Source organism: Thermobia domestica, chromosome 6, assembly GCF_964235325.1.
Source record: "Thermobia domestica chromosome 6, izTheDome1.hap1.1, whole genome shotgun sequence".
NCBI classification, from domain to species: Eukaryota; Metazoa; Arthropoda; class Insecta; order Zygentoma; family Lepismatidae; genus Thermobia; species Thermobia domestica.
The window spans coordinates 70,196,048-70,215,664 of NC_137459.1; the positions used below are offsets into that span (position 1 = coordinate 70,196,048).

Consider the following 19,617-nt stretch of genomic DNA (forward strand, 5'->3'; position numbering starts at 1 on the left):
CAAAGGTAACACTCATTTCTTTCATTTGTCGTTAATCTCAATGTCACACATATATGACTGTCTTGTACCGGAAGGGATCATTTAAAATGAAGCTCGTGTACAAAAGGTTCAAGAAATTCTGTGAAGTTTAATCGTTGCGATGATGTTGGTCTCTCTGTGTATATATTTATATCTTGCCACCAGCATTCCTCGAGCTGTGTTACAGTCAACACCGAAAATTTCAATAGTTAGGAATTTAGGGAGATGCTTTTCAACATTTGTTTGTTCTGGAGCAAGTTATGTATCATTTTTAAAACCTAACAGATTTCCAATGATTTTAAGATTAAGTTCACTGTTTAATGGAATTATTTGCATTCTATGATTGGCATAATTTTAATTTATTAGCACATCAGACGGAAAATGTTATCCCTAAAGTTGATGCATTGTATTGACCTCGTTGTACAGTATGTTTTCGCCCTTCATATTTAAATGTGTTGCTTTTAGGAGTTACATTTAGGAGTTACATAGTATAGAGTCCAATAAGAGCAACTTGTGTACTGTAGTCATGATTAGGAATCTCATGATTTATTCTGAAATGTAGAATAGGATATATACCCACTAATTGTAATACCGACATCCCTAGTGGTGTATTTTTATATTGTAGGCAGTGTAGTATGTGTACGTAATAAATTCATTGCTTTCTGAAAAGTATGACCATCAGACACTAAATGACTGTATACAGTTCACGCTGTAAATACTTGATATTAGACTCGTATTTGCTAGAGGAGTTAACCTCCACCAATAGCCACAACTTGGAGATGAACTTGGATTCTGCGCGTAAATGCGCATATGCCATTACCATTTTTCGGAAGGGTTCTTGTTTGTGTTAGCACGCATACTGAAACGAGCAGTCACTCTTATTCAATGCAAACTCAGATCGGGTTAGACGTCATTTACCGATCTCAAAGGAGGGCGACCGCCAGTCAGAAAACGGGAAAATAAAGTATTTTAATAGACGCTTCCCCCTCGAACGTCTGTATGTATAACGAAAACTGGTTGAGTCTTTGTTAGTTACTTGGCCATTGCAAGAAGTTACCGTGTTATTCATACTATAGCGCGTCCCACTCTTAGATTGCAGTACAGAGTAAATGGAGCGCGCTGTTGCCACATTTCTTTCGCCGTATGTTTTCTTCTCAAGAAAGAACAAGAAAGACTGAAAGAGTGTCTGACTCTGTAAATAAAGCCTTTCTCAAATTCATATATTTTCATCGCTTTTGATATTCCATTTGCGCAAATTCATTTGGAACGTCGAATTGGAGGGTACGAAACAACAGTATAATAATTGTGTATTAGGTAGAGGTTTCCTTTTATGATGGTTTATAAATCATTGCAATAAAAGTTTAATGGGAGCAATACGAAATCGAGAGAATATATGAAAAGAATATAAAACATATGATTGAAATAAATGGCAGGCTAAACTATTTCACACAGAAATTTCCCGTACCGATTGTGAGGCAAGCTAAGAAATAGCAATGGGTAAGATACTGCTACTGAACCTGGATAAGAGTGTTGGAGTAGGGGTGATCGTAATATGTGACGAGAAAATATGACGTACGAAAACGCTCATTTGTCTGTGTACGCAAAATATCCGCAAAACTAATTTCGTTTGTCAAACAAAAGTTACATTGTAAAGTATATTGTGAAGGCGGCTGCTCCCCATTTCCGATGGTTTTGATCTGATTTTCCCCGCGGAACAACAGTATAATATTTAACAAACACCAGGAGGTCTAAATGGAACATTGCACTATAATAGAAATTATAAATGTATTTGTGAATATTAACGAAATATTTGTAAATTTAAAATTAAAAAAGAAGAAAAGAACGCATGGTAAATACCTTTTAAACACTTCCGCTGCTTCCGCTTAAAGGTGAAATCCCTTCCATGTATTCAGTCTGTAGGTGAAAACCCGAAGAAAATGTGTGGAATAAACACGAAATGTAAAAGTCAAATAAAAGCAAGGATTGGAATAGCGAAAGAAGCCTTTAGGAGGAAAGAAAGTCTGTTTTTGAATAAAGAGTTGAGAAAAAGACTCATAAAATGTTTCGTGTCGAGTATTGTACTGTAAGGTTCAGAAACATGGTCATTATCCAAAAAATGATTTAAAACGACTGGAAGCTTTCGCAATGTGAGTGTGGAGAAGAATGGAGAGAACGAAAAACGAATAAGAGAGTATTAGAAATGGTGGGGGTCAAAAGAACAATTTTAGATTTAATTAAGAAAAGGAAGGGAAACTGATTGGGACATTGGCTAAGAAGAAACTGTATCATGAGGATCGTGCTAGAGGGTATGGTGACAGGTAAAAGAGGGAGGGGACAAAGGAAACTACAACTACTGGACGATATCAAAATAGAAAAATCACAGGTGAAGACGAAGAGGTTAACGTAAGACCGTGGATCATGGATGCTTCTCAGTGGCAGTAAATGACCTGCCAAAAATGGTAGAACACCTATGATGATGATGATGATGATGATGATGACAAAATGTAATGGTGAATAGACACTGAACCTCCCTGGTTTCTATACTCACTTCTGACACCTCAGACACACAATGTCAGTCTGGAAACAGAAGAAGAATGAAAAGAAGCCCTATTATATCTGCTCTTAACAAACGCACAAGTTGTGACTTTAAATCTCGTAGAGTGACAGCCAACAAGGTACAGATCGTTGGACGAGGAAACAAAACCAAACAGAATTATCAAACCCTCCGAAAATTCATTTTGTTTCTTTCATGCTTCCTAAAGAAACATGAGCCTTTTCATTCTGCTTTGTGAGCTCATGAAGTTATTTGTTATTAATGTTTTTCTCATCTTCATCTGCCTATTCAAAGTAAATAAAGAAGTGGAATTACAAACGAAACCAACTTTTATTGTCGAAATTGTCAGCATTTGAAACAACATTAGGACCACGTGCGAACTGTAAATGAATCAATTACAAAAACAAATAACTTTTATCACCAGGAGTGCGGAGTTTTATTATTAACAGATAGAATATTGGTCTGCTTTTGCCCTTCCATAGATATTGATCTTCTGAAGAAATAGTTTGTTTTGTTTGAGTACCAAGTTTTATGTTATTGCTAACTGAATTACTATCCTGATTCAAGTGTTTACTGTACTTGCCATTCATCCGCGGTTGAAATTTGTCTTTCTTGGAAGAGATGAAATACGAACTATACGCTCCCGATGTCTGAATGTCAGTCTTACTTATATATATATAATGTGTGCGTGTGTGTGTAACTTAAGGAAAAGGAGCAAAGTAAGTGGAATGTAAGATTGAGTGGAGTTGACGCAATGTTTCTCGTAGGTGTGGTCCAGGATTCGATTTTGCGATCATACTTCCGTTAAGCAATAGATTCGTTCTCGCATAGCATCAAGTGTGAATACTCATCGGTATAGCACAACACTTTACATCAGTAACTTTAAAACAAATATTATAAGGAAAATAGCATTGGCAAGATTTGTCACTGCCCTTCTTCTGGTCAGATACGCGCGCTTTGGAAAGTTGACTCTTAGCACTAAAAGTCATAAAACCTAAATAAAGAAAGATATCGACCTGCAATTTGTTTTAAAAATAACTTCAATCCTTTTTCAATATTTTTCTCGCTTTGCACCCCCATCTAAGCTGAAAAATGAAGTTTCTCACTAGTCAACTTTTTAGATATTGCATTGCAATAGTATATGCACTTTCTTTTACATTTTATTTTTTATTTTAAAATTCAAGAAGCTTCTTTGAATGTCATCTTTTCCAACATTGGCACCAAATATGGTGTTAATAGCTGCATAAGTTTCAACGTTGTATCTCTTATATAGTTCCGAACTTATGAGGTGATATGTTTAACGCGACGTTAGAATTTGCCATTAGCAAGATTTCACTATTTCAATTTATTTCAATACTTGAAAATTCTTCTTGATATGAGAAAAAAACATTATTTGATAGAGAATACAATGTTCTACAATAATCTATTCATATCTAGTAAATAAAACAATTTCTAAAATTCAGGCTAGTTTGGCAACAATGGGCATAAGGAAAAACATTGCCATTTACTCCTGTACTGCAATCTAAGGGTGAGACGCTCTATAAAGAAGGGTTATTGCAAAAAATCTTGTCATTTGAAACAAATAAGTCATCTTTAACTCAAAATGGTTACTTTGTGTATAGTTTCATTTTTGTTGTTGTTGTTTTGTTTTGTTTTTAAGTTTTATATGATAGGTACTATAGATTACTGGTTACTTCACTGTTTGAATGAAAACTAATTTCATCACATTTCTTTCTTTCTTTCTTTCTTTTTTTTTTTTTTCTAGACCCTGTGGATGACATTGGAGAGAATGTTGCGTTCTGTAGCTCAAGAAGTGGCAGAGGAAATAAGATTTCCTCAGTAAGAGCGTTTTATATGATTTTCGTAGTTTCTGTTGTTGCAGAGAATTTTGCGAAGCAAGATCGAAAAGTAACACAATTGTTTTTTCGTGCTAATACTCTTAAAAATATCCCAGCAAATATATACCTGTTTAGACAGTGGGGGCCGCGGTGGCTCAGTGGTAGAGCGTTCACCTCTGGTGCTTGGGGTCCTGGGTTCGATCCCAGCCCCCGCCAAGTGAACTTTGTGGTGGACAAACACCGTGTGCGTGGGTTTTCTCGGGGTTCTCCCGTTTCCTCCCACTTCCTTCATTCCACCATTTCATTCATTACTCATCATCACCGTCTCCTTTAGCCTAACCGGCATAACCGTGGGACGTAAAACTCAAAGATTTCATTTCATTTCTGTTTAGATAGCTATACAGATATATATATATATATATATATATATATATATATATATATATATATATATTTTTAAGCATAAGAACCTCGCTTGAGACAGTTCTCTCAGTGGTACTAGTTCTAGTATATTGTGTTCGTTACTTTCATTTTCAGAGCGTTTGACTACCTACCAACGACAAATTGAATTACTTCAGTCGAATTGCATCATTGATTGCCCGGGGGAACTTTTCAGGGAACCATGCGATGAAACTCGTTCGGACTGTGTAGTAGGTGATGGAACACTTCCCAGTTAAATCGATCAGTTTTGTTACCAATGCATTGTTGCGAAGCAGAATAAGATTGGAGGCATTTCGGTTGGGGCGTGCATCAGCACCTAGAGACATTGGGGCAAGACGGTCGAAACTTAATCACGAGAATGCCTTGTATGTCAGAACACTGTTATTTCGTCTTTATAACCAGAGAAGGTGGCTGAATTTGCGAGAGGCCGAAATCTTATTTTTCCATATCATGTTGGACTCTTTTGTATCCGGAGTATGAGATGAATTTCTAGGATTCAATACTTATTGCTGTGTCATCCAGAAAGTCAGATTGTCCGTATGTGTAACGCACCAAGTTGACCAAGAGTGACATATCACCTCTTGGCCTTCTACTCTTCTATAATTTTCTTGGACAGTCATCGCGCACTGTCTTTCCGTAAGTCCAGTTTGCCAGTGACATTTTCTTATACTGTTTTGCACTGTGGAATGTTGAACTTCTGTGCCACTATTGACAAATGTATCCATTATTTTGAATTTCCACTTCAATTCTTTGTGGCAGTGATTGGTGCTGCAGTAGTCACAGATTTACCAGAACGAGATGAATCGCATTTCCCCTTTCAGTTTCACATGTGATGCTACTGCGATCTATGGATTCACTACATGCACTTCCACCAGTTTTGTACGAGTTTATTTTAGGGTTTTTCGTTTAGCTTATAATAATTTAACTGCATCTCATTTCACCTTCTTTGTAGACGATACTAAACACGTGACGTCTTTGTGGCGTCGATTACATTTCTTCCACCCAAGCAACAGACCACCAACAAATTTGATTCCTAGTGTGAACTGAAAACAAATAGCCTGCCAACTTGGTTCTTTCATTCTGCAAAGAGAAAATTAAAATATGTACTAAGTCCGTTACTTTTCGATCTTTCCTCGTAAAAAGGAACATAAAATTTAGATGTACTTAGTTTTCTGTACATATCTGTAGGGTGGCTTCTTATTTAAACTATATATATTCATTTTATTGACAACTAATAGTATTCGAGGAAAGTATCTGCATGGTACCTGCTAAAATATCTACATGGTATTTCAGAGTCTTTGTCTCTCGAACCCATTATGCTATTGTTTGTTTCAATCATCTCAGAAAATTTTCAGTAGGCAAATAAATAATTTTAACTTTTTAATTATTTTGAGGTTCTTTAAAGAGCGAATGCTCAATTAGGTGCAAACTAAGATATGAGATAATCTAATTGGATAGGAATCAGTATTTTAAAGTCTTTAAGTCTTAAAGCTTAAACTCTTTCTTTCCCTACTGTCAACAAAAGCCAATGAAAAAAATTTACGTGTTTTATACTTCTCAAGAAACCAGATTCTTTGTGAAGCCTTCCTCTATATCCAGCTTCTGACTTTGAGTAATGACTGATATTATTATTATTATTATTATTATTATTATTATTTATTTATTTTTTTTTTTGTGGTTTGGATTAATGGTATTTGTCTGAATCAGTCTTGATCCATTGTCTACATTATCATTAGTTTATCAATGTATAAATCCATGGAAAGTGTGTTGTTTCATGTGCTTACAAGCGATGATTCTAGAGCGTTATAGCTGAGAGTCATTGCTGTTTAGCGGATACAGAAAGATTTACGATGTATCATTCAGAAATGATGACGTGACAGAGTGGTCACAACTTCAGAAGTAAGCGTAGATATCAAATACAACAAGAATGCGATGTTTTAGTGTTCCTTCGAAGGGTATAGTTAGAATAATGATTTTCTTTATTTCAGTGTTTATAATGCAGAAGAGCTAAACTCTGTGGAGCACGACCCAATTTGGCTGCGGTTATTAGAGGAAGCCAGAGGCAGCTTCACCTTTTGTAACCAGGTTGTAATCGGCGAAGATTCAGCAACTGACGTTATGGTGCTTTACCAGCTGGATAACGTTGCCAGATGTTTCATGAGTATTTCGAGGGCTTTGATAGACGTTCCACACATAATCGAGTTTGATAACTTTGAACACGTATTTCCATTTTCTCATGAATTGGGAACTGACTGTCTTAAGATGTTATACGATTTACTGCTTCGTCTATCTTCAGCTACGCCCTCGTTGGTATATATGAAAATTGTTAAGCGTTGTTGTTCCATCGCAGGCACTTTATTGAGATGCCCTGGAGTAAAGGAGCGTATTACAATACAGTCAATAGTTATGCTTTTATTATTACCGTTGATACCAGCGAAAGAATCATGGCGGCTAATAGTGCGAACAGTATCAACAATTGTTGATAATGAGTCGTTGAAACAGATAAGGCAGACCTTTCTTGTACATCATGGTAAGTTTCTGTCTGCTTGTTTTGTATATGTGTTGCAGTAATGTTCAGTATATAACAATGGTTCTCCGCTTTGTTTACCTCCTACTCCCTTTCGTAAACCCTGCATACTTTATGCCTACCTCAGTCCAACTCATTAATCGTACGTGCTTCTGTCTGACTTCTACTATTTCAGATGAGCCTTAGATTCTCAAATTTTCAATAATAATAATAATAATAATAATAATAATAATAATAATAATAATAATGTGGCAATGTACATTTATTTTCTTCATACCATTGTAGTGCAATATTGTCTGTTAGCAGTTTTGTTCTTAGTGAAACGAGAGTTCTTACTCGATAATTACAAGGTAACCAAAAGCGTTCTTGCCATTCATGATCGTCAGAAAAGACAGACATACAGTGCATCGTACTTAGCGTAATATCTCAAAGCAATCTCCATCAATATTCAGCACCCTTTGGCAACATTGCTTCAGCTGCGTAATGCCGTGGCGAAAAAAATCAGGATTCTTGGGAGAATCCCCGCTTGGCGTAGTAGCTAGCACGCTTGACTTCGGTTCGCGTGGTCCCGAGTTCGATTCCCGGTGGAGGTACTGTTGAACGACCAAAGTGGTTCCGGATTCCACTATAATCAGTAGGCCCACGTCTCCTTTAGCCTAGCACCTTGGGACGTTAAACTAAATCAAACCAAAAATCAGGATTATTGGACGCGAAGAAGCCCGTAAGTGCGTGCTGCAGGTCTGCCTCATTGTCGGTGTGTTTGTTCACGGCTTCGTCCCCAAAGCGTGAAATATTCGATGACTTGATGCGGCCGCTGACAGGTTCATCTTAAAGTCGTATAGTAAACAACCACAAACAAACTGCTTTGATAACTCTATATCTCTTCGACACCGGACGAGCAGTGTCTACTGTGTGCGCACAACGTGCCTGTATTGGAAGGGTCAATAGTCACACATATGCGCCGGAAAAGTGATGAGGGATTAGTCACTTCGCTTCTTGTCTCTGACCAGTTCATAATCAAAAACAGCAAGAACTTTTTTTGGCTGTCTTGTGTTTTGTTTGCTAAGTATATGACACCACTTTTTTTTTTTTTAATACAACTTTCAGAATATTTGTTAAAAAATCATCATCAATCATAAGAACAAGTTAAATAATCATAAGAAAAAGAGTAATTAAATATGTACACATTTTTGGCTTTTAAATCAGTTGCAGATTGTTTAAATACTGCTTTTATACTTTTTCAGTACTTGAGACAACACCGACAATTAAAAAAAAAGTCAGTGCTATTGTTAACAAACGATAAGAGAAAAAGCTTTGACATGAAGAGTTGCGAGAAACGTATAAATAAAGCGGTATTTAGTGAAACATAAAACGTTTGTGAAGTTTGCTCATGATTTTACTGTGTATTTCTGTCAGTAGCTCGCGCTCCCCTTGCTCTTCACAACCTATGGGTTGGGAACCACTGCTATATAAAATGTAAAGGAAATATCTGTCGAATTTCGAAAGTTAACTCCTTGTTTCAAATTAAGTACATTAATATATAAACATGAGTCGATTGAGTTGTTACCTATTCATAGGTTATGTCTAAAGTCGGTACTCACTCCAGAAACGACTGAAAATGCAAGAGGATGCTGAGACTTATATCTCGTTATTTTAAGGTCAAAATATATCAACCTTCACTCTCTTTAGAGTTGCAGAGTGAGCGAGGTATAAAATTTTAATTCCAAGGTTTTGAATGACATTTCAGCTGTTCTAATAAATGAATCATGTTTGTGTTATTCCGAAATCAACATATGATTATTATCCGAAATGACGGAAAGTATAAGAAAAACGTTCCTTTTATGAAGACTAATGAGGTGATGTACCACTTAGCCACTCGCTAGTCAGTATTCTTGGTTTAAAGAAAATAAGATATATTATTTACCAGTTCATACACGCAAAACTTACAATGAAAAAAAAAAAAAAAAAAATATTGTACACACGTGTTTTTCTTTCTTCATTTTCTTCAATAGTCAAGAAGAGTTTTTTGTACATATTACTGCTTGACTGCTCGACTTTTTGTACTTAATACTGTCCTTAGAAACCACACTAAGCATGTCAGTCAGTTTGCGTAAGGAAAATTGTTGAAATTCTTTGATCTTTCGAAAGCGTCTTGATAATTCTCTACCTTACACTCGTCTTCTTCGTGTCCCTAGACCAGTTAGAATTACTGGCATTTGAAAATAACTGAAACGTTCAAAGAATCGCACGTTATCTACGAATTTACATGGCGGAACTAGCTTAGGTTACTTGAGGTTAAATGTGTAAGATAAAAAAGTGAAGACCTTTCTGCTAACAGCGTAGAATAATACATACCTGACCTATCACATGTTAACTTGCGCAGATTTCTAGTGTGAGTATTTAATCTTATTTGATACAGTGCTTTATCTTTGCTTATTATTGTGTTTATTATAGATAACGAACTTGAGAAAATATGCATCGAATTCTTGAAAGAAGTTCCTAGTGATTTGCTTTTATCGCTTCGGGCAAGTATCATGACAAGATTTTGGAGATTAAGAAGCCCCGATGTAATTGAGAATAATATTGAGTGCTGCCCTTTTATTCTAAGAAGTTGCAATATGGACATTTCTAAAACTATATTTTCATATTTACGTTCAGCTAGTTCCTCAGGTGATGAGAATTTGCAGATAGCAGTTTCTAATGTTTTGGCATCGTGTGTTTGTGCCCGTGGAGGTTTAAGTGACTTCAAACCGTAAGTGCTCCTTTAGTGTATTTATTAAGGGCTTTAATATTTATTATTATTCTTATTTTAAGATCGTAATTTTGGTTAATTATAGTGCCAGAGTTGCAACTGCGTGGAATATTCTTCAAATTGAGAAAAATGTATTTCATGTAGCAGTTATGTAGCGTGTTTAGTTTTGTTTCGTTCTGTATTTTATATTATGTCCTATCATACGTGTACTAATATTTAAGAACGTTGTTTACTGCTTTTCTGGGAAACGTCCTTAATACCATAGGCGCCGACTTTGGGGGAAGGGGGGGGGGGGCAGGACACTTTTGGCCCCCCAATATTTAAAAGGTGGGATCCTCGTCCCCCCCAATATAATCCAGTCGAGGAAAATTAACAAAGAGGAGGAAGAATTTCTGTCGTAAACTTCGTCGTGCCTTTAATTCAATATTAGGAACAGCCTTCGTATTCGATAGAAAACGCCATAGAAGGAGAATTGCATGTATCTCATAAAATGTTCCATTTTAATTAGCATGTGAATCTATAGGAAGATAATGCTATATGAAGTAAGAACACAAACTAACTATATACTTAAAATAAACAGTATTTTCCTTGATACTAATGATTCTTAAATGTGTTTGTATGGTTGCAAAAGCAGCCTTCTTCGTGCCACTACGGCCATATGAATGGCACAGCGAAGTGAGTTACCAACAGGTGACTTGTTTTGAGTCAAAAATTGTATTTGTACAATTTTTAAGTTTTGCAAGTACGTCTATTACGATTTTCGTCTATATTACAGTTTAATATTAAATGCTATCTGATATAATAATAATAATAATAATAATAATAATAATAATAATAATAATAATAATAATAATAATTTTATTTTAAGTGCTGTGAACAGCTTATAGTCAAAAATACAGGACTATGTTAAAACCATTATACAATCATTTTAAACAGGCCAGAAAATTGATAATATAGAATGATTATTAGAGCAGGTTATGACCTTTGTTAGAAGGTTAATATATTAGAATTGTAAGGTTCAACTTGATATATATAAAACAAATAATAATAATAATAATAATAATAACAGTCAATTTCATAATATACAATTTACAAAACTATGCATATTAGTCTCATTTAACTATCGTTTAAAAGAATAGTCAACCTTGCTTAAAATTGCACATCCATCATGCAAAAATTTTGGTCACTTATCGTCATATTTTAACGTAAAAGACTGGTTCTTTGAATAAAAGATTATAACAAAATCACACAGAAAACACAATAACAATACAATTAAGATTGGCAGCTAGAACCCTTGTCATAAAGTTAAAACAGTTTAATTTTTGTAAGAATTGTTCTGTTATTTCTCTTAACATATGTTCATTTTTAAATTGTAAAACTGTTAATAATAATAATAATAATAATAATAATAATAATAATAATAATAATAATAATAATAATAATAATAATAATAATAATAAGAAATACCAAAATCGCAATTTTTGCGAGTGACATGGTTGTAGAATAATAAGTTCAACGCCAGAATAAATTACTGTGTCACTTTGCAGAATTATATATATATATATATATATATATATATATATATATAAAATCAGCAAAAGTCCGTTATTCACACCGGAATTATGAGGTTTATGGAAAATATTTGGAGATTACATATATAAAAATAATGGTAATGTGTAATTTATAATATGTAAGATTGTGAGGTGGTAACATCGAAATTGCATGTGCAGTTTCTGACTTTTGTCAGTGGTGTGTTAGATGATCCATAATACGTTAGACGGGATGACGAGCAGACGTTGATAATGCAGAATGGGAGATCTCTCTTGAGTTTCAGAGATATCAAACTGTGGGTGCGCGGTTAGTTGGCAGAAATGCATCTGAGGTGGCCACAGTGTGTTACGTAGCGAAGAACGGTATCGGAGCTGATGATGGCCTACAGAATTGATGGCAAAACAACATCGACGAAGAGTAATAGTGAACGAAAGAGGAACCACACGGACAAGGATCACAAAGGACCATAGAGCTAATGCGGGAACAGTAATTGCGGAACTCGTGCAACACCTGAAACAGCTTACTGCGACAGGTAGTCCGACGCGAGTTGCATAACCTGAATATCTATAGTGGGTTGCAATTTACAAACCGCTGATTACCACCAACATCGCTGTAGTGCTAACAAAAGGTGCTGAGAACATACAAAGTGGATCGCTTATAATTGGAAACTTATAATATGGTCCAGTATTTTCATCAACAGACCATGTTTATGTATGGCGAATTCCCAAAGAAGTTTGTGCTTCGAACTGTCTCATGCTTACTGTGAAACATGGCGGCGGATCTCTGATCCTTTGGACGGCAATTCAATGGTATTCCGTGGGTCCTGTGATTACGTTCACAGATCACATTACTGCCAGTGATATCTTCACTATGTGGACATTTTAGATGACCATGTGTAACCTATGGTCCGTATGTTGTTTGCAGCCCATGGTACAATTTCCCAGGATGACAATGCGCTAGTTACACTGATGGGGGTATTGAGCGTGGTTTATTGAACATCGGGATGAACTACATCAACTCACATGACCCGCTCAATCTCAGACCGTAACATTATTGAATGCCTGTGGTAAGTTCGGGAATTCAGACTCTAGTACAGCTCTCTTCCTCCATCCTCACTAACAGGTCCGAGTTTTGCACTGCATTATGATTGGTGCAATATTCTTGAAATCGTGCCTCTATTCCAGCTTCTTAATCTCCTCCTCCATGCCTCCATTCCGCGATGAATTAGAGTTCTTATTGGAGGCTAACGATAGTCCACGTTGCATTAATCAGGCGAGTTGAGTTGTATTTTCTTTACATACGGAAAACCATCTGTATATGCAAACTCATATTTCATTATTGTGCAATCATATGAATATAGAAACCTCTTCCCTGGTTTCTAGTGACCGTAGATGCGGGCTACTTGGACCCAATTTTGCAATAAATTCGTTCTTTCGGCCTGTTTTCATCCACGAAAATTCGAAAGTTATTGTCATAACCCATATTAAGTAGAACTACAGGCTTTATTGTACATATCGATGACAGTTTTAGCTACATATATTGAAAACAAAGCACAGGCAATTATTGTAAAAAATGGGTCCAAGTAATACTCGCGTTCGGGCTACTTGAACCCACCCCCATATTTTCCTACAGAAAACCATTGAAATCTGCTCTGAGACTAAGTAGGACGTAGGTGTTCCAAGAACAACACTTTTTATTTACTGCTAACCACAAAGAGAACATGTTAAGAGGTACTATCAAATATAATGACTGTAATAGCTGATTACGTTTTCTTCTACAGCTGCACGAGCCCTATCTATATTAGCAGCGAATCTAGTCGTTGACTGGAGGTGCAGTTTCTAAAATAACTTCAGCCAATCTCGACTGGGAAGATTGTCTTAGAAAGCAATGACAGTTCTCCTATGCATGGCTAAATATGACTTCACAATAAATCTGAAATCAAGTTAATTAACGAGGAATCCGAAATCACAAACTTTATCAAGATGACTAGCGAAGGCTAATTCTTCTTCTTCAGTGAACACTTTCAGATGGCCCGGATTCTGCCTTGACCTGTTCTTTAATCTTCTTTCTATGGTGGAACGACTTATCTTGAAGTGAGCTTCTGTTTCTTTTTGCGACATTTTCCCCGACTGAATTGCTGGTAAACATTCTTCAAGCTGTTATGAAAAATCAGCACATTTTCGACCTGCAGGCAATCTTTTATATTAATGTACCATTTTGTACCGGTATCCTTAAGGAAACGATGAAAAGTCCTTACTTGTGTGACACGTGACCACAGACCTTTATTTATCATTGATAAAGATAACAAAGGATGGGATGAAATAAAGATAACAAAAGATGTGGTGGGACAAAATATCCATGTTTTCCAGGTCATATGTACACACTTCATAAATAATGCAATTACGCACACATCTTATTGTATATGAGGAAGTTTACCATGTCAGTTTCATTAACCTATATGTAACTACTTATGTGTTCACTTAGCATTGGTTCCACTTCCTTGCAAATAGTGTCCACACATAAAAGTTTGACGGTCAATAAATACACTCTTTTCGTCAACGACCATTCTCACCAATGGTGCTCAATCGTAGCCTACCACAAAACTAGTTTCAATGTGTGTACGTCTGCATTATGATCCCATCTAACTCTGAACTCACTCATTATTGCATTGCATATGGGACTTTAAACGAGTTTTTGGTATGGGTCCAAATGCCCCTTAAGGGTCCAAGTAGCCCGCAATTACGGTACTTTTTCGTTCAACTTCGATTCTAATAGAGTTGCTCAAATCTTCACATAATTCCTTCTAAATAACTTTTCACAACTCCAAGATCGAGTGAAATAATTTTCGCCCAACCCCAAAGGGGTGTATTCACTATAATTCATATAATTAATTACACAAACTCTTTAATCAATCCTCATCACAACGAAATTCATCCGAAATCGGAAAATTCTTCACCTTTCGTGAAAACGGTTACACAAAATTTTACTTTCTAAAATAATTTTCCGAAAGTCACCTTAAATATTATTCTCTTGTTCAGAAATTTCAACAAATCGACTTTTTGCATGATATAGTCATAGTATGTATTCTGTTAAAGTTTATAATACTCACTTTGTGGTTGTATTCTTAGTGTTAAATAAATAAATAAATAAATAAAATGAAGGATAAAAAAAAAAAAAAAAAAATAAAACTTTCTAATACCATTCGTTACCTATTCCTTGGAGTGCCAGTTCTTAAAACTCCATCTTGACCATAATGAAGGATTCGTAGAAAACCTTTGTATTAAGTTACTATTACCTAGAGCGAGAGAACGCCTAAACTTCTTCTTATGCTCTTAGTTGTTTTTACAAAATTCCATCTCTCTAGTCTAAGAGTTTGAGAAAAATATTTGTGTAAAATTTCCTACGACCAGCGGCTTCGGAAGTTTGAAGGACAAGACCTTAACGTTACAAAAACACCGTTTGTAGCAGGTTTTATTACTGCTGTTCGATCTCCAGTTACAACACAGTGCTTTTTTTTGAATCAATAGAATATTACAGAAAACCTTTCATTAATTGGTTTTATTAATTATTTATCAAAAGATTACCAAATACACTATAATACAAATTACAGTAGTACATTTTATTTCTAACTGTACGAGAACATATATATATATATATATATATATATATATATATATATATATATATAACGGGTTCTTTATAGTGTTTTATTTAAAGGCATTCACTGAATTTGGAGGTATTTCATCTCCCAATGGAAGTATATTACACAGCAAAAAATGAGGTGTTGAAACAACACAAAATGACTACCACTTTAGCGTGTTACTTGAGTGTCAATTCAACACCAAGCACATCGCCTTCAGAGCATATCAGAAATGCCTAGTTACTGGCTGTAAGTATTTGTATTGTTTTGTATTGTTTGGTATGAGCAAAGCTTTGCGAAATATATTTCGCATTTACGGCAAGTAATTAATAATATTCTATGTTTTCTGTAATCGGTCAATAATATTGTTGTAAACCTGTGAATCATCTGACACCAGTTACACAGATAGCAGTGCTCCCATCTATTTTCTTTGTTTGTTATTCTTGTGTCTTAGCATGCATGAACAGAAGATGGCAGAATTGTTGCCTATGTAACTGTTGTCAGACGATTCGCAGGCTTACAACAATATTATTGTGACCGATTGCAGAAAGCATAGGGTATTATTCGTTACTTGACATAAGTGCCAAATATATTTCGCAAAGCTTTCCTCGTATTAAACGATAAATACCAATGCAAATTCTCTCAGGTAGTTACTAGTTATTTCTGATATGCTCGGAAAGCGATGTCTTGGTGCTGAATTAACACACAAGTAACACGCTAAAGTGGTAGTCATTTTGTGTTGTTTCAACACCTCATTTTTTACAGTGTAGAAGAACTGGATCATACGTGTAATTAATTTAATTAAATGTTTCATTTAACATATAATCGTTTTCAAACTTGAATATGTTCTAAGTACCCGATATATGTTTGTTTTCAGTAGCTTTTGAATTTTTTCTTGTTTTATTCTCTAAGGGTTGCAGATAGAGAATCAGTTAAACTTCGCATTGTTTGTAAAGTATGTGATGAAGAGAAGTATTGTGAAGAAGAAAAGCTTGGTGAACTTGGAGAAGATTTTGTGAATATAGTTGTCAATATCTTGAGAGATCTTCGTTTCTCATCTGTGATCGTACGCAGGAACTTAGTAAATTCCATAAGGAAACTTACTACTCACGTTCCGGAGCTTTGCTCAACGAGTACAGTAGAAATTTTTACTCCATATGTACAAGACTTGGATTATAGTGTAAGAGATACTTTCTCTAAAGAATTGAAGTATCTGATATTCCCAAAAAAATTTCATGCAGAAAGATTTAGCCAGGTGCTTGAAACAACAGATGAACTATCAACTGATGGGCGCCCACACGAATTTACAGAAGCAGAAAATATGTATTCCCTTCTTTGTTCTGATATCTTGAACGCACTGAAGAACAGTTTGCAAAATGGAAATTTAGAACTTGAAGAAACTTTGGTTGCAACTATGCAAACACTTTCCAGGTAAGTAGTATTGATAAATTTCGTCAAGTAAGAAATGAATGGAAATTAATCTTGTGCTTGTCTGTCCCTAATACTGGTATTAAAGCTGTGGAATTATTTTAATTAATCGAATTGTTATGTACAAATGTGAGTAAATAGCCTAATTCTCGAGATATAACTGTAAGTGATCATACACGTAAATGATAACTAACTGGCAGGTTTAATTTATAAAGTACTGACATCTTTTGCAATGTAAATAACCAAGTAGCTCCCATACGAGCTTATCAGGTGCTACAGTAATCCAATGTTAGAACGCTCACTTTTGGTACGAAGAATCTCTGTTTCGACCACGGCTTTGTAAACGTGGGTTAATTTGGTTTCTTGGAATTCTTCCGTTTCCTGCCTACAATCGTTATTCAGCGAATTCTTCCATCATTTCTCAGTTTCTAGTATTATTCGTTTCCTTTAACTTAAGAGACGTACTCAAAACCCATTGCAGTACTTTTCATGAAAGGGTCTAGCCTGGCAGACGACTTGCAAAATGTACTATTTGTGGAAAGCAGAAAGGACCGTGATATATATATATATATATATATATATTTAATTCAGGAAGGTTTTAATTATTATATTGCAACATAAAATAATTTGTGCCAGCACCGGAAGCCAAATCCAGGACCCGGGCACTTAGGTGTATAAGATCTCTTATTGTGAATGTGGAGTATTTAAGAAAATGTCAGTAAGAGTTCTACATCGTGGAAAAGTTATAAATTGGTGTTTAATAAATTGATTGCCATAAGTATTACGGAAAGAAAAAAATCCAGTAATTTGTATTTATATTCTAGAATAACCTATCGTCGGAACGTAGAAAGAAGATATATATATATATATATATATATATATTTGCGTTTTCTTTCTTAATTTAACTTTTCTGTTATGTGAAATATGGATCTACGTTTAACGTAGGTTATGAACTTCATTTAGCATGTTTACTCGCGTAATAGTCGCACTTTTAGTACCATTTTTTTTTAAATTCCAAAAGCCAACTGCGACTTTTGTGCGAGGAAAGGTTATCACTACGATCAAAACAGTTTCGAATTTTGATAGATACAGCAGTGTGTCAACATAGAAAGTAAAATACAACCCATTAACGGTAAAATATTAAAACGTAAAAATTAAACTCGTAATTTACCGATTCGTGGAATACAAAAAAGTCATCTTGGAATTGGCACAAAAGAACGATGTATTTACATAATCGGAAAACACAAATAACAACTACGTAACATCACAAAGAAGAAACACGCGCACAAGAAGTGTCAGAGCTGCCCATACATGCGACAGACACTATTCACTCTCATCCGACATTTGACTTTTACATATCTGCACCTGATCGAATCTGGCTAACTGTTTCACAGAACATCGTCTTCACTTCTGTCCAAAGCGGTGGATATGTCGGTCTTTTTGAAGCTTTTTGACATGGTGTCAGATGTTATCGAAGTCCAACTTTATACTATCCACTTACATAAAAGTTCGAGAGATGGACGCTTTATTTTGCCACTTGGTGTTTTCTCCTTGCTTCTGTTGCTTGGACTCGCGCAAAATAAGGAATTTCAAAAAAAAAGTCATTCACGGAGACTAAAATACTGAATGCGAATTTTCTACGGGAATTTTTTTTGGGCGAATGGTTTTACTTCAAACTTGAGGTGCGACTATTGTGCTTAGGCGACTATTACGCGAGTAAACAAGCTTCCAGCAGACATTTAAATGAACCAATGGCAAGTATGTCAACCATTTACCGACAGAGAAGATCACTTAATTCTCTTTTCTCTTTACCGTAAACAAGGCTTGAAAGCTAAATATCTGTAGTCAGTACAATTTGGGCTATGATTCCTAATCAGTTATTGTATTAATACCTTCTATTCTGAACTTAAAAAAAAGTAAAAGGAGGCTAAACTATAATCTTTCGCTAAGTGATTTATCAAACAATGTGGAGAACAAGAAAAAGTAAAAGTAAAATAATATTAAGCAATAAGTGTTCGATTCGGTATCACGTTAGTGTCAGTCACTTGATAATATTGCCAAGTTGAACATGGAAACAGTTCAGTGGAGACGAGCAGTTCCTTTCTATTGTTGTGTTTTGCTAATTTCAGGTGGTATATATATATATATATATCAAGAACACTCAATAGGAATTCACGGATTTGGGCCAAAATTGATATGTAAGGTTGGTGAAATAGTGGTAGATAATATAAATCCAAACATGGTGCCCAGGTGGTCATACAGGTGCAGAATATATGTCCGGGTATTCGACGCTCGCTATAGATCATGGCATAGCTGGGCGATAGACAGTCTGTGTGGGATCTCGACTCTGTGTCACGCACCGTCCTATCATATCTCACTTGTGGTCGATAGAGCTTAGATCTGATACCTAGCAGGCTTGGGTAGAAGGCATATATGTAGCAAATAGAGCACAAGGGACTTTTTCAGCGGTATTGGGACGCTCATTATTCTAATAGAAGATGGAATCCCGTGAAGTGTTCAAATAAGGTAGGAGGATAGGACTCACAATTGAACAATGCACGACACTCAATTGTGATACTAGCGTGAATGAAGACTTTGCAACGTATTGCTGAATTTTCCCGCATATATGCACGTCTACGAACAAATACAGCCGTCACGGTATTCAAAACCGAACCAAATACCATCATTGAATACCACCGGCCTCCATTTGCCTCTTCGCTGCAGTCTCTCCTGACAACACCTAAGACATTCTTACCGATAAGCAGTTGTTTCGGGAAACCGTGTGTGACGAACGAGAGAATGTTGACCTGCCTGCAATAATGTATTGTTTGTGCCCCAATATGGAAGGTCACAGTGGCTCTGGTTTTA

At 35.6% G+C, this 19,617-nt stretch overlaps 1 protein-coding gene across 3 annotated transcripts in view; it reads left to right on the forward strand.

Annotated features, from left to right (window-relative positions):
• Window positions 1–19,617, forward strand: part of LOC145688047 (serine/threonine-protein kinase ATR-like) — a 297,516-nt gene that overhangs the window by 83,589 nt on the left and 194,310 nt on the right. For all 3 annotated transcript variants that reach the window (XM_081761752.1, XM_081761751.1, XM_081761753.1), the window contains 4 exons: window positions 4,338–4,411; window positions 6,840–7,381; window positions 9,833–10,130; window positions 16,234–16,752. In XM_081761752.1, coding sequence (XP_081617878.1) covers window positions 4,338–4,411; window positions 6,840–7,381; window positions 9,833–10,130; window positions 16,234–16,752 — 1,433 coding nt within the window. The remainder of the gene's footprint in view (window positions 1–4,337; window positions 4,412–6,839; window positions 7,382–9,832; window positions 10,131–16,233; window positions 16,753–19,617) is intronic.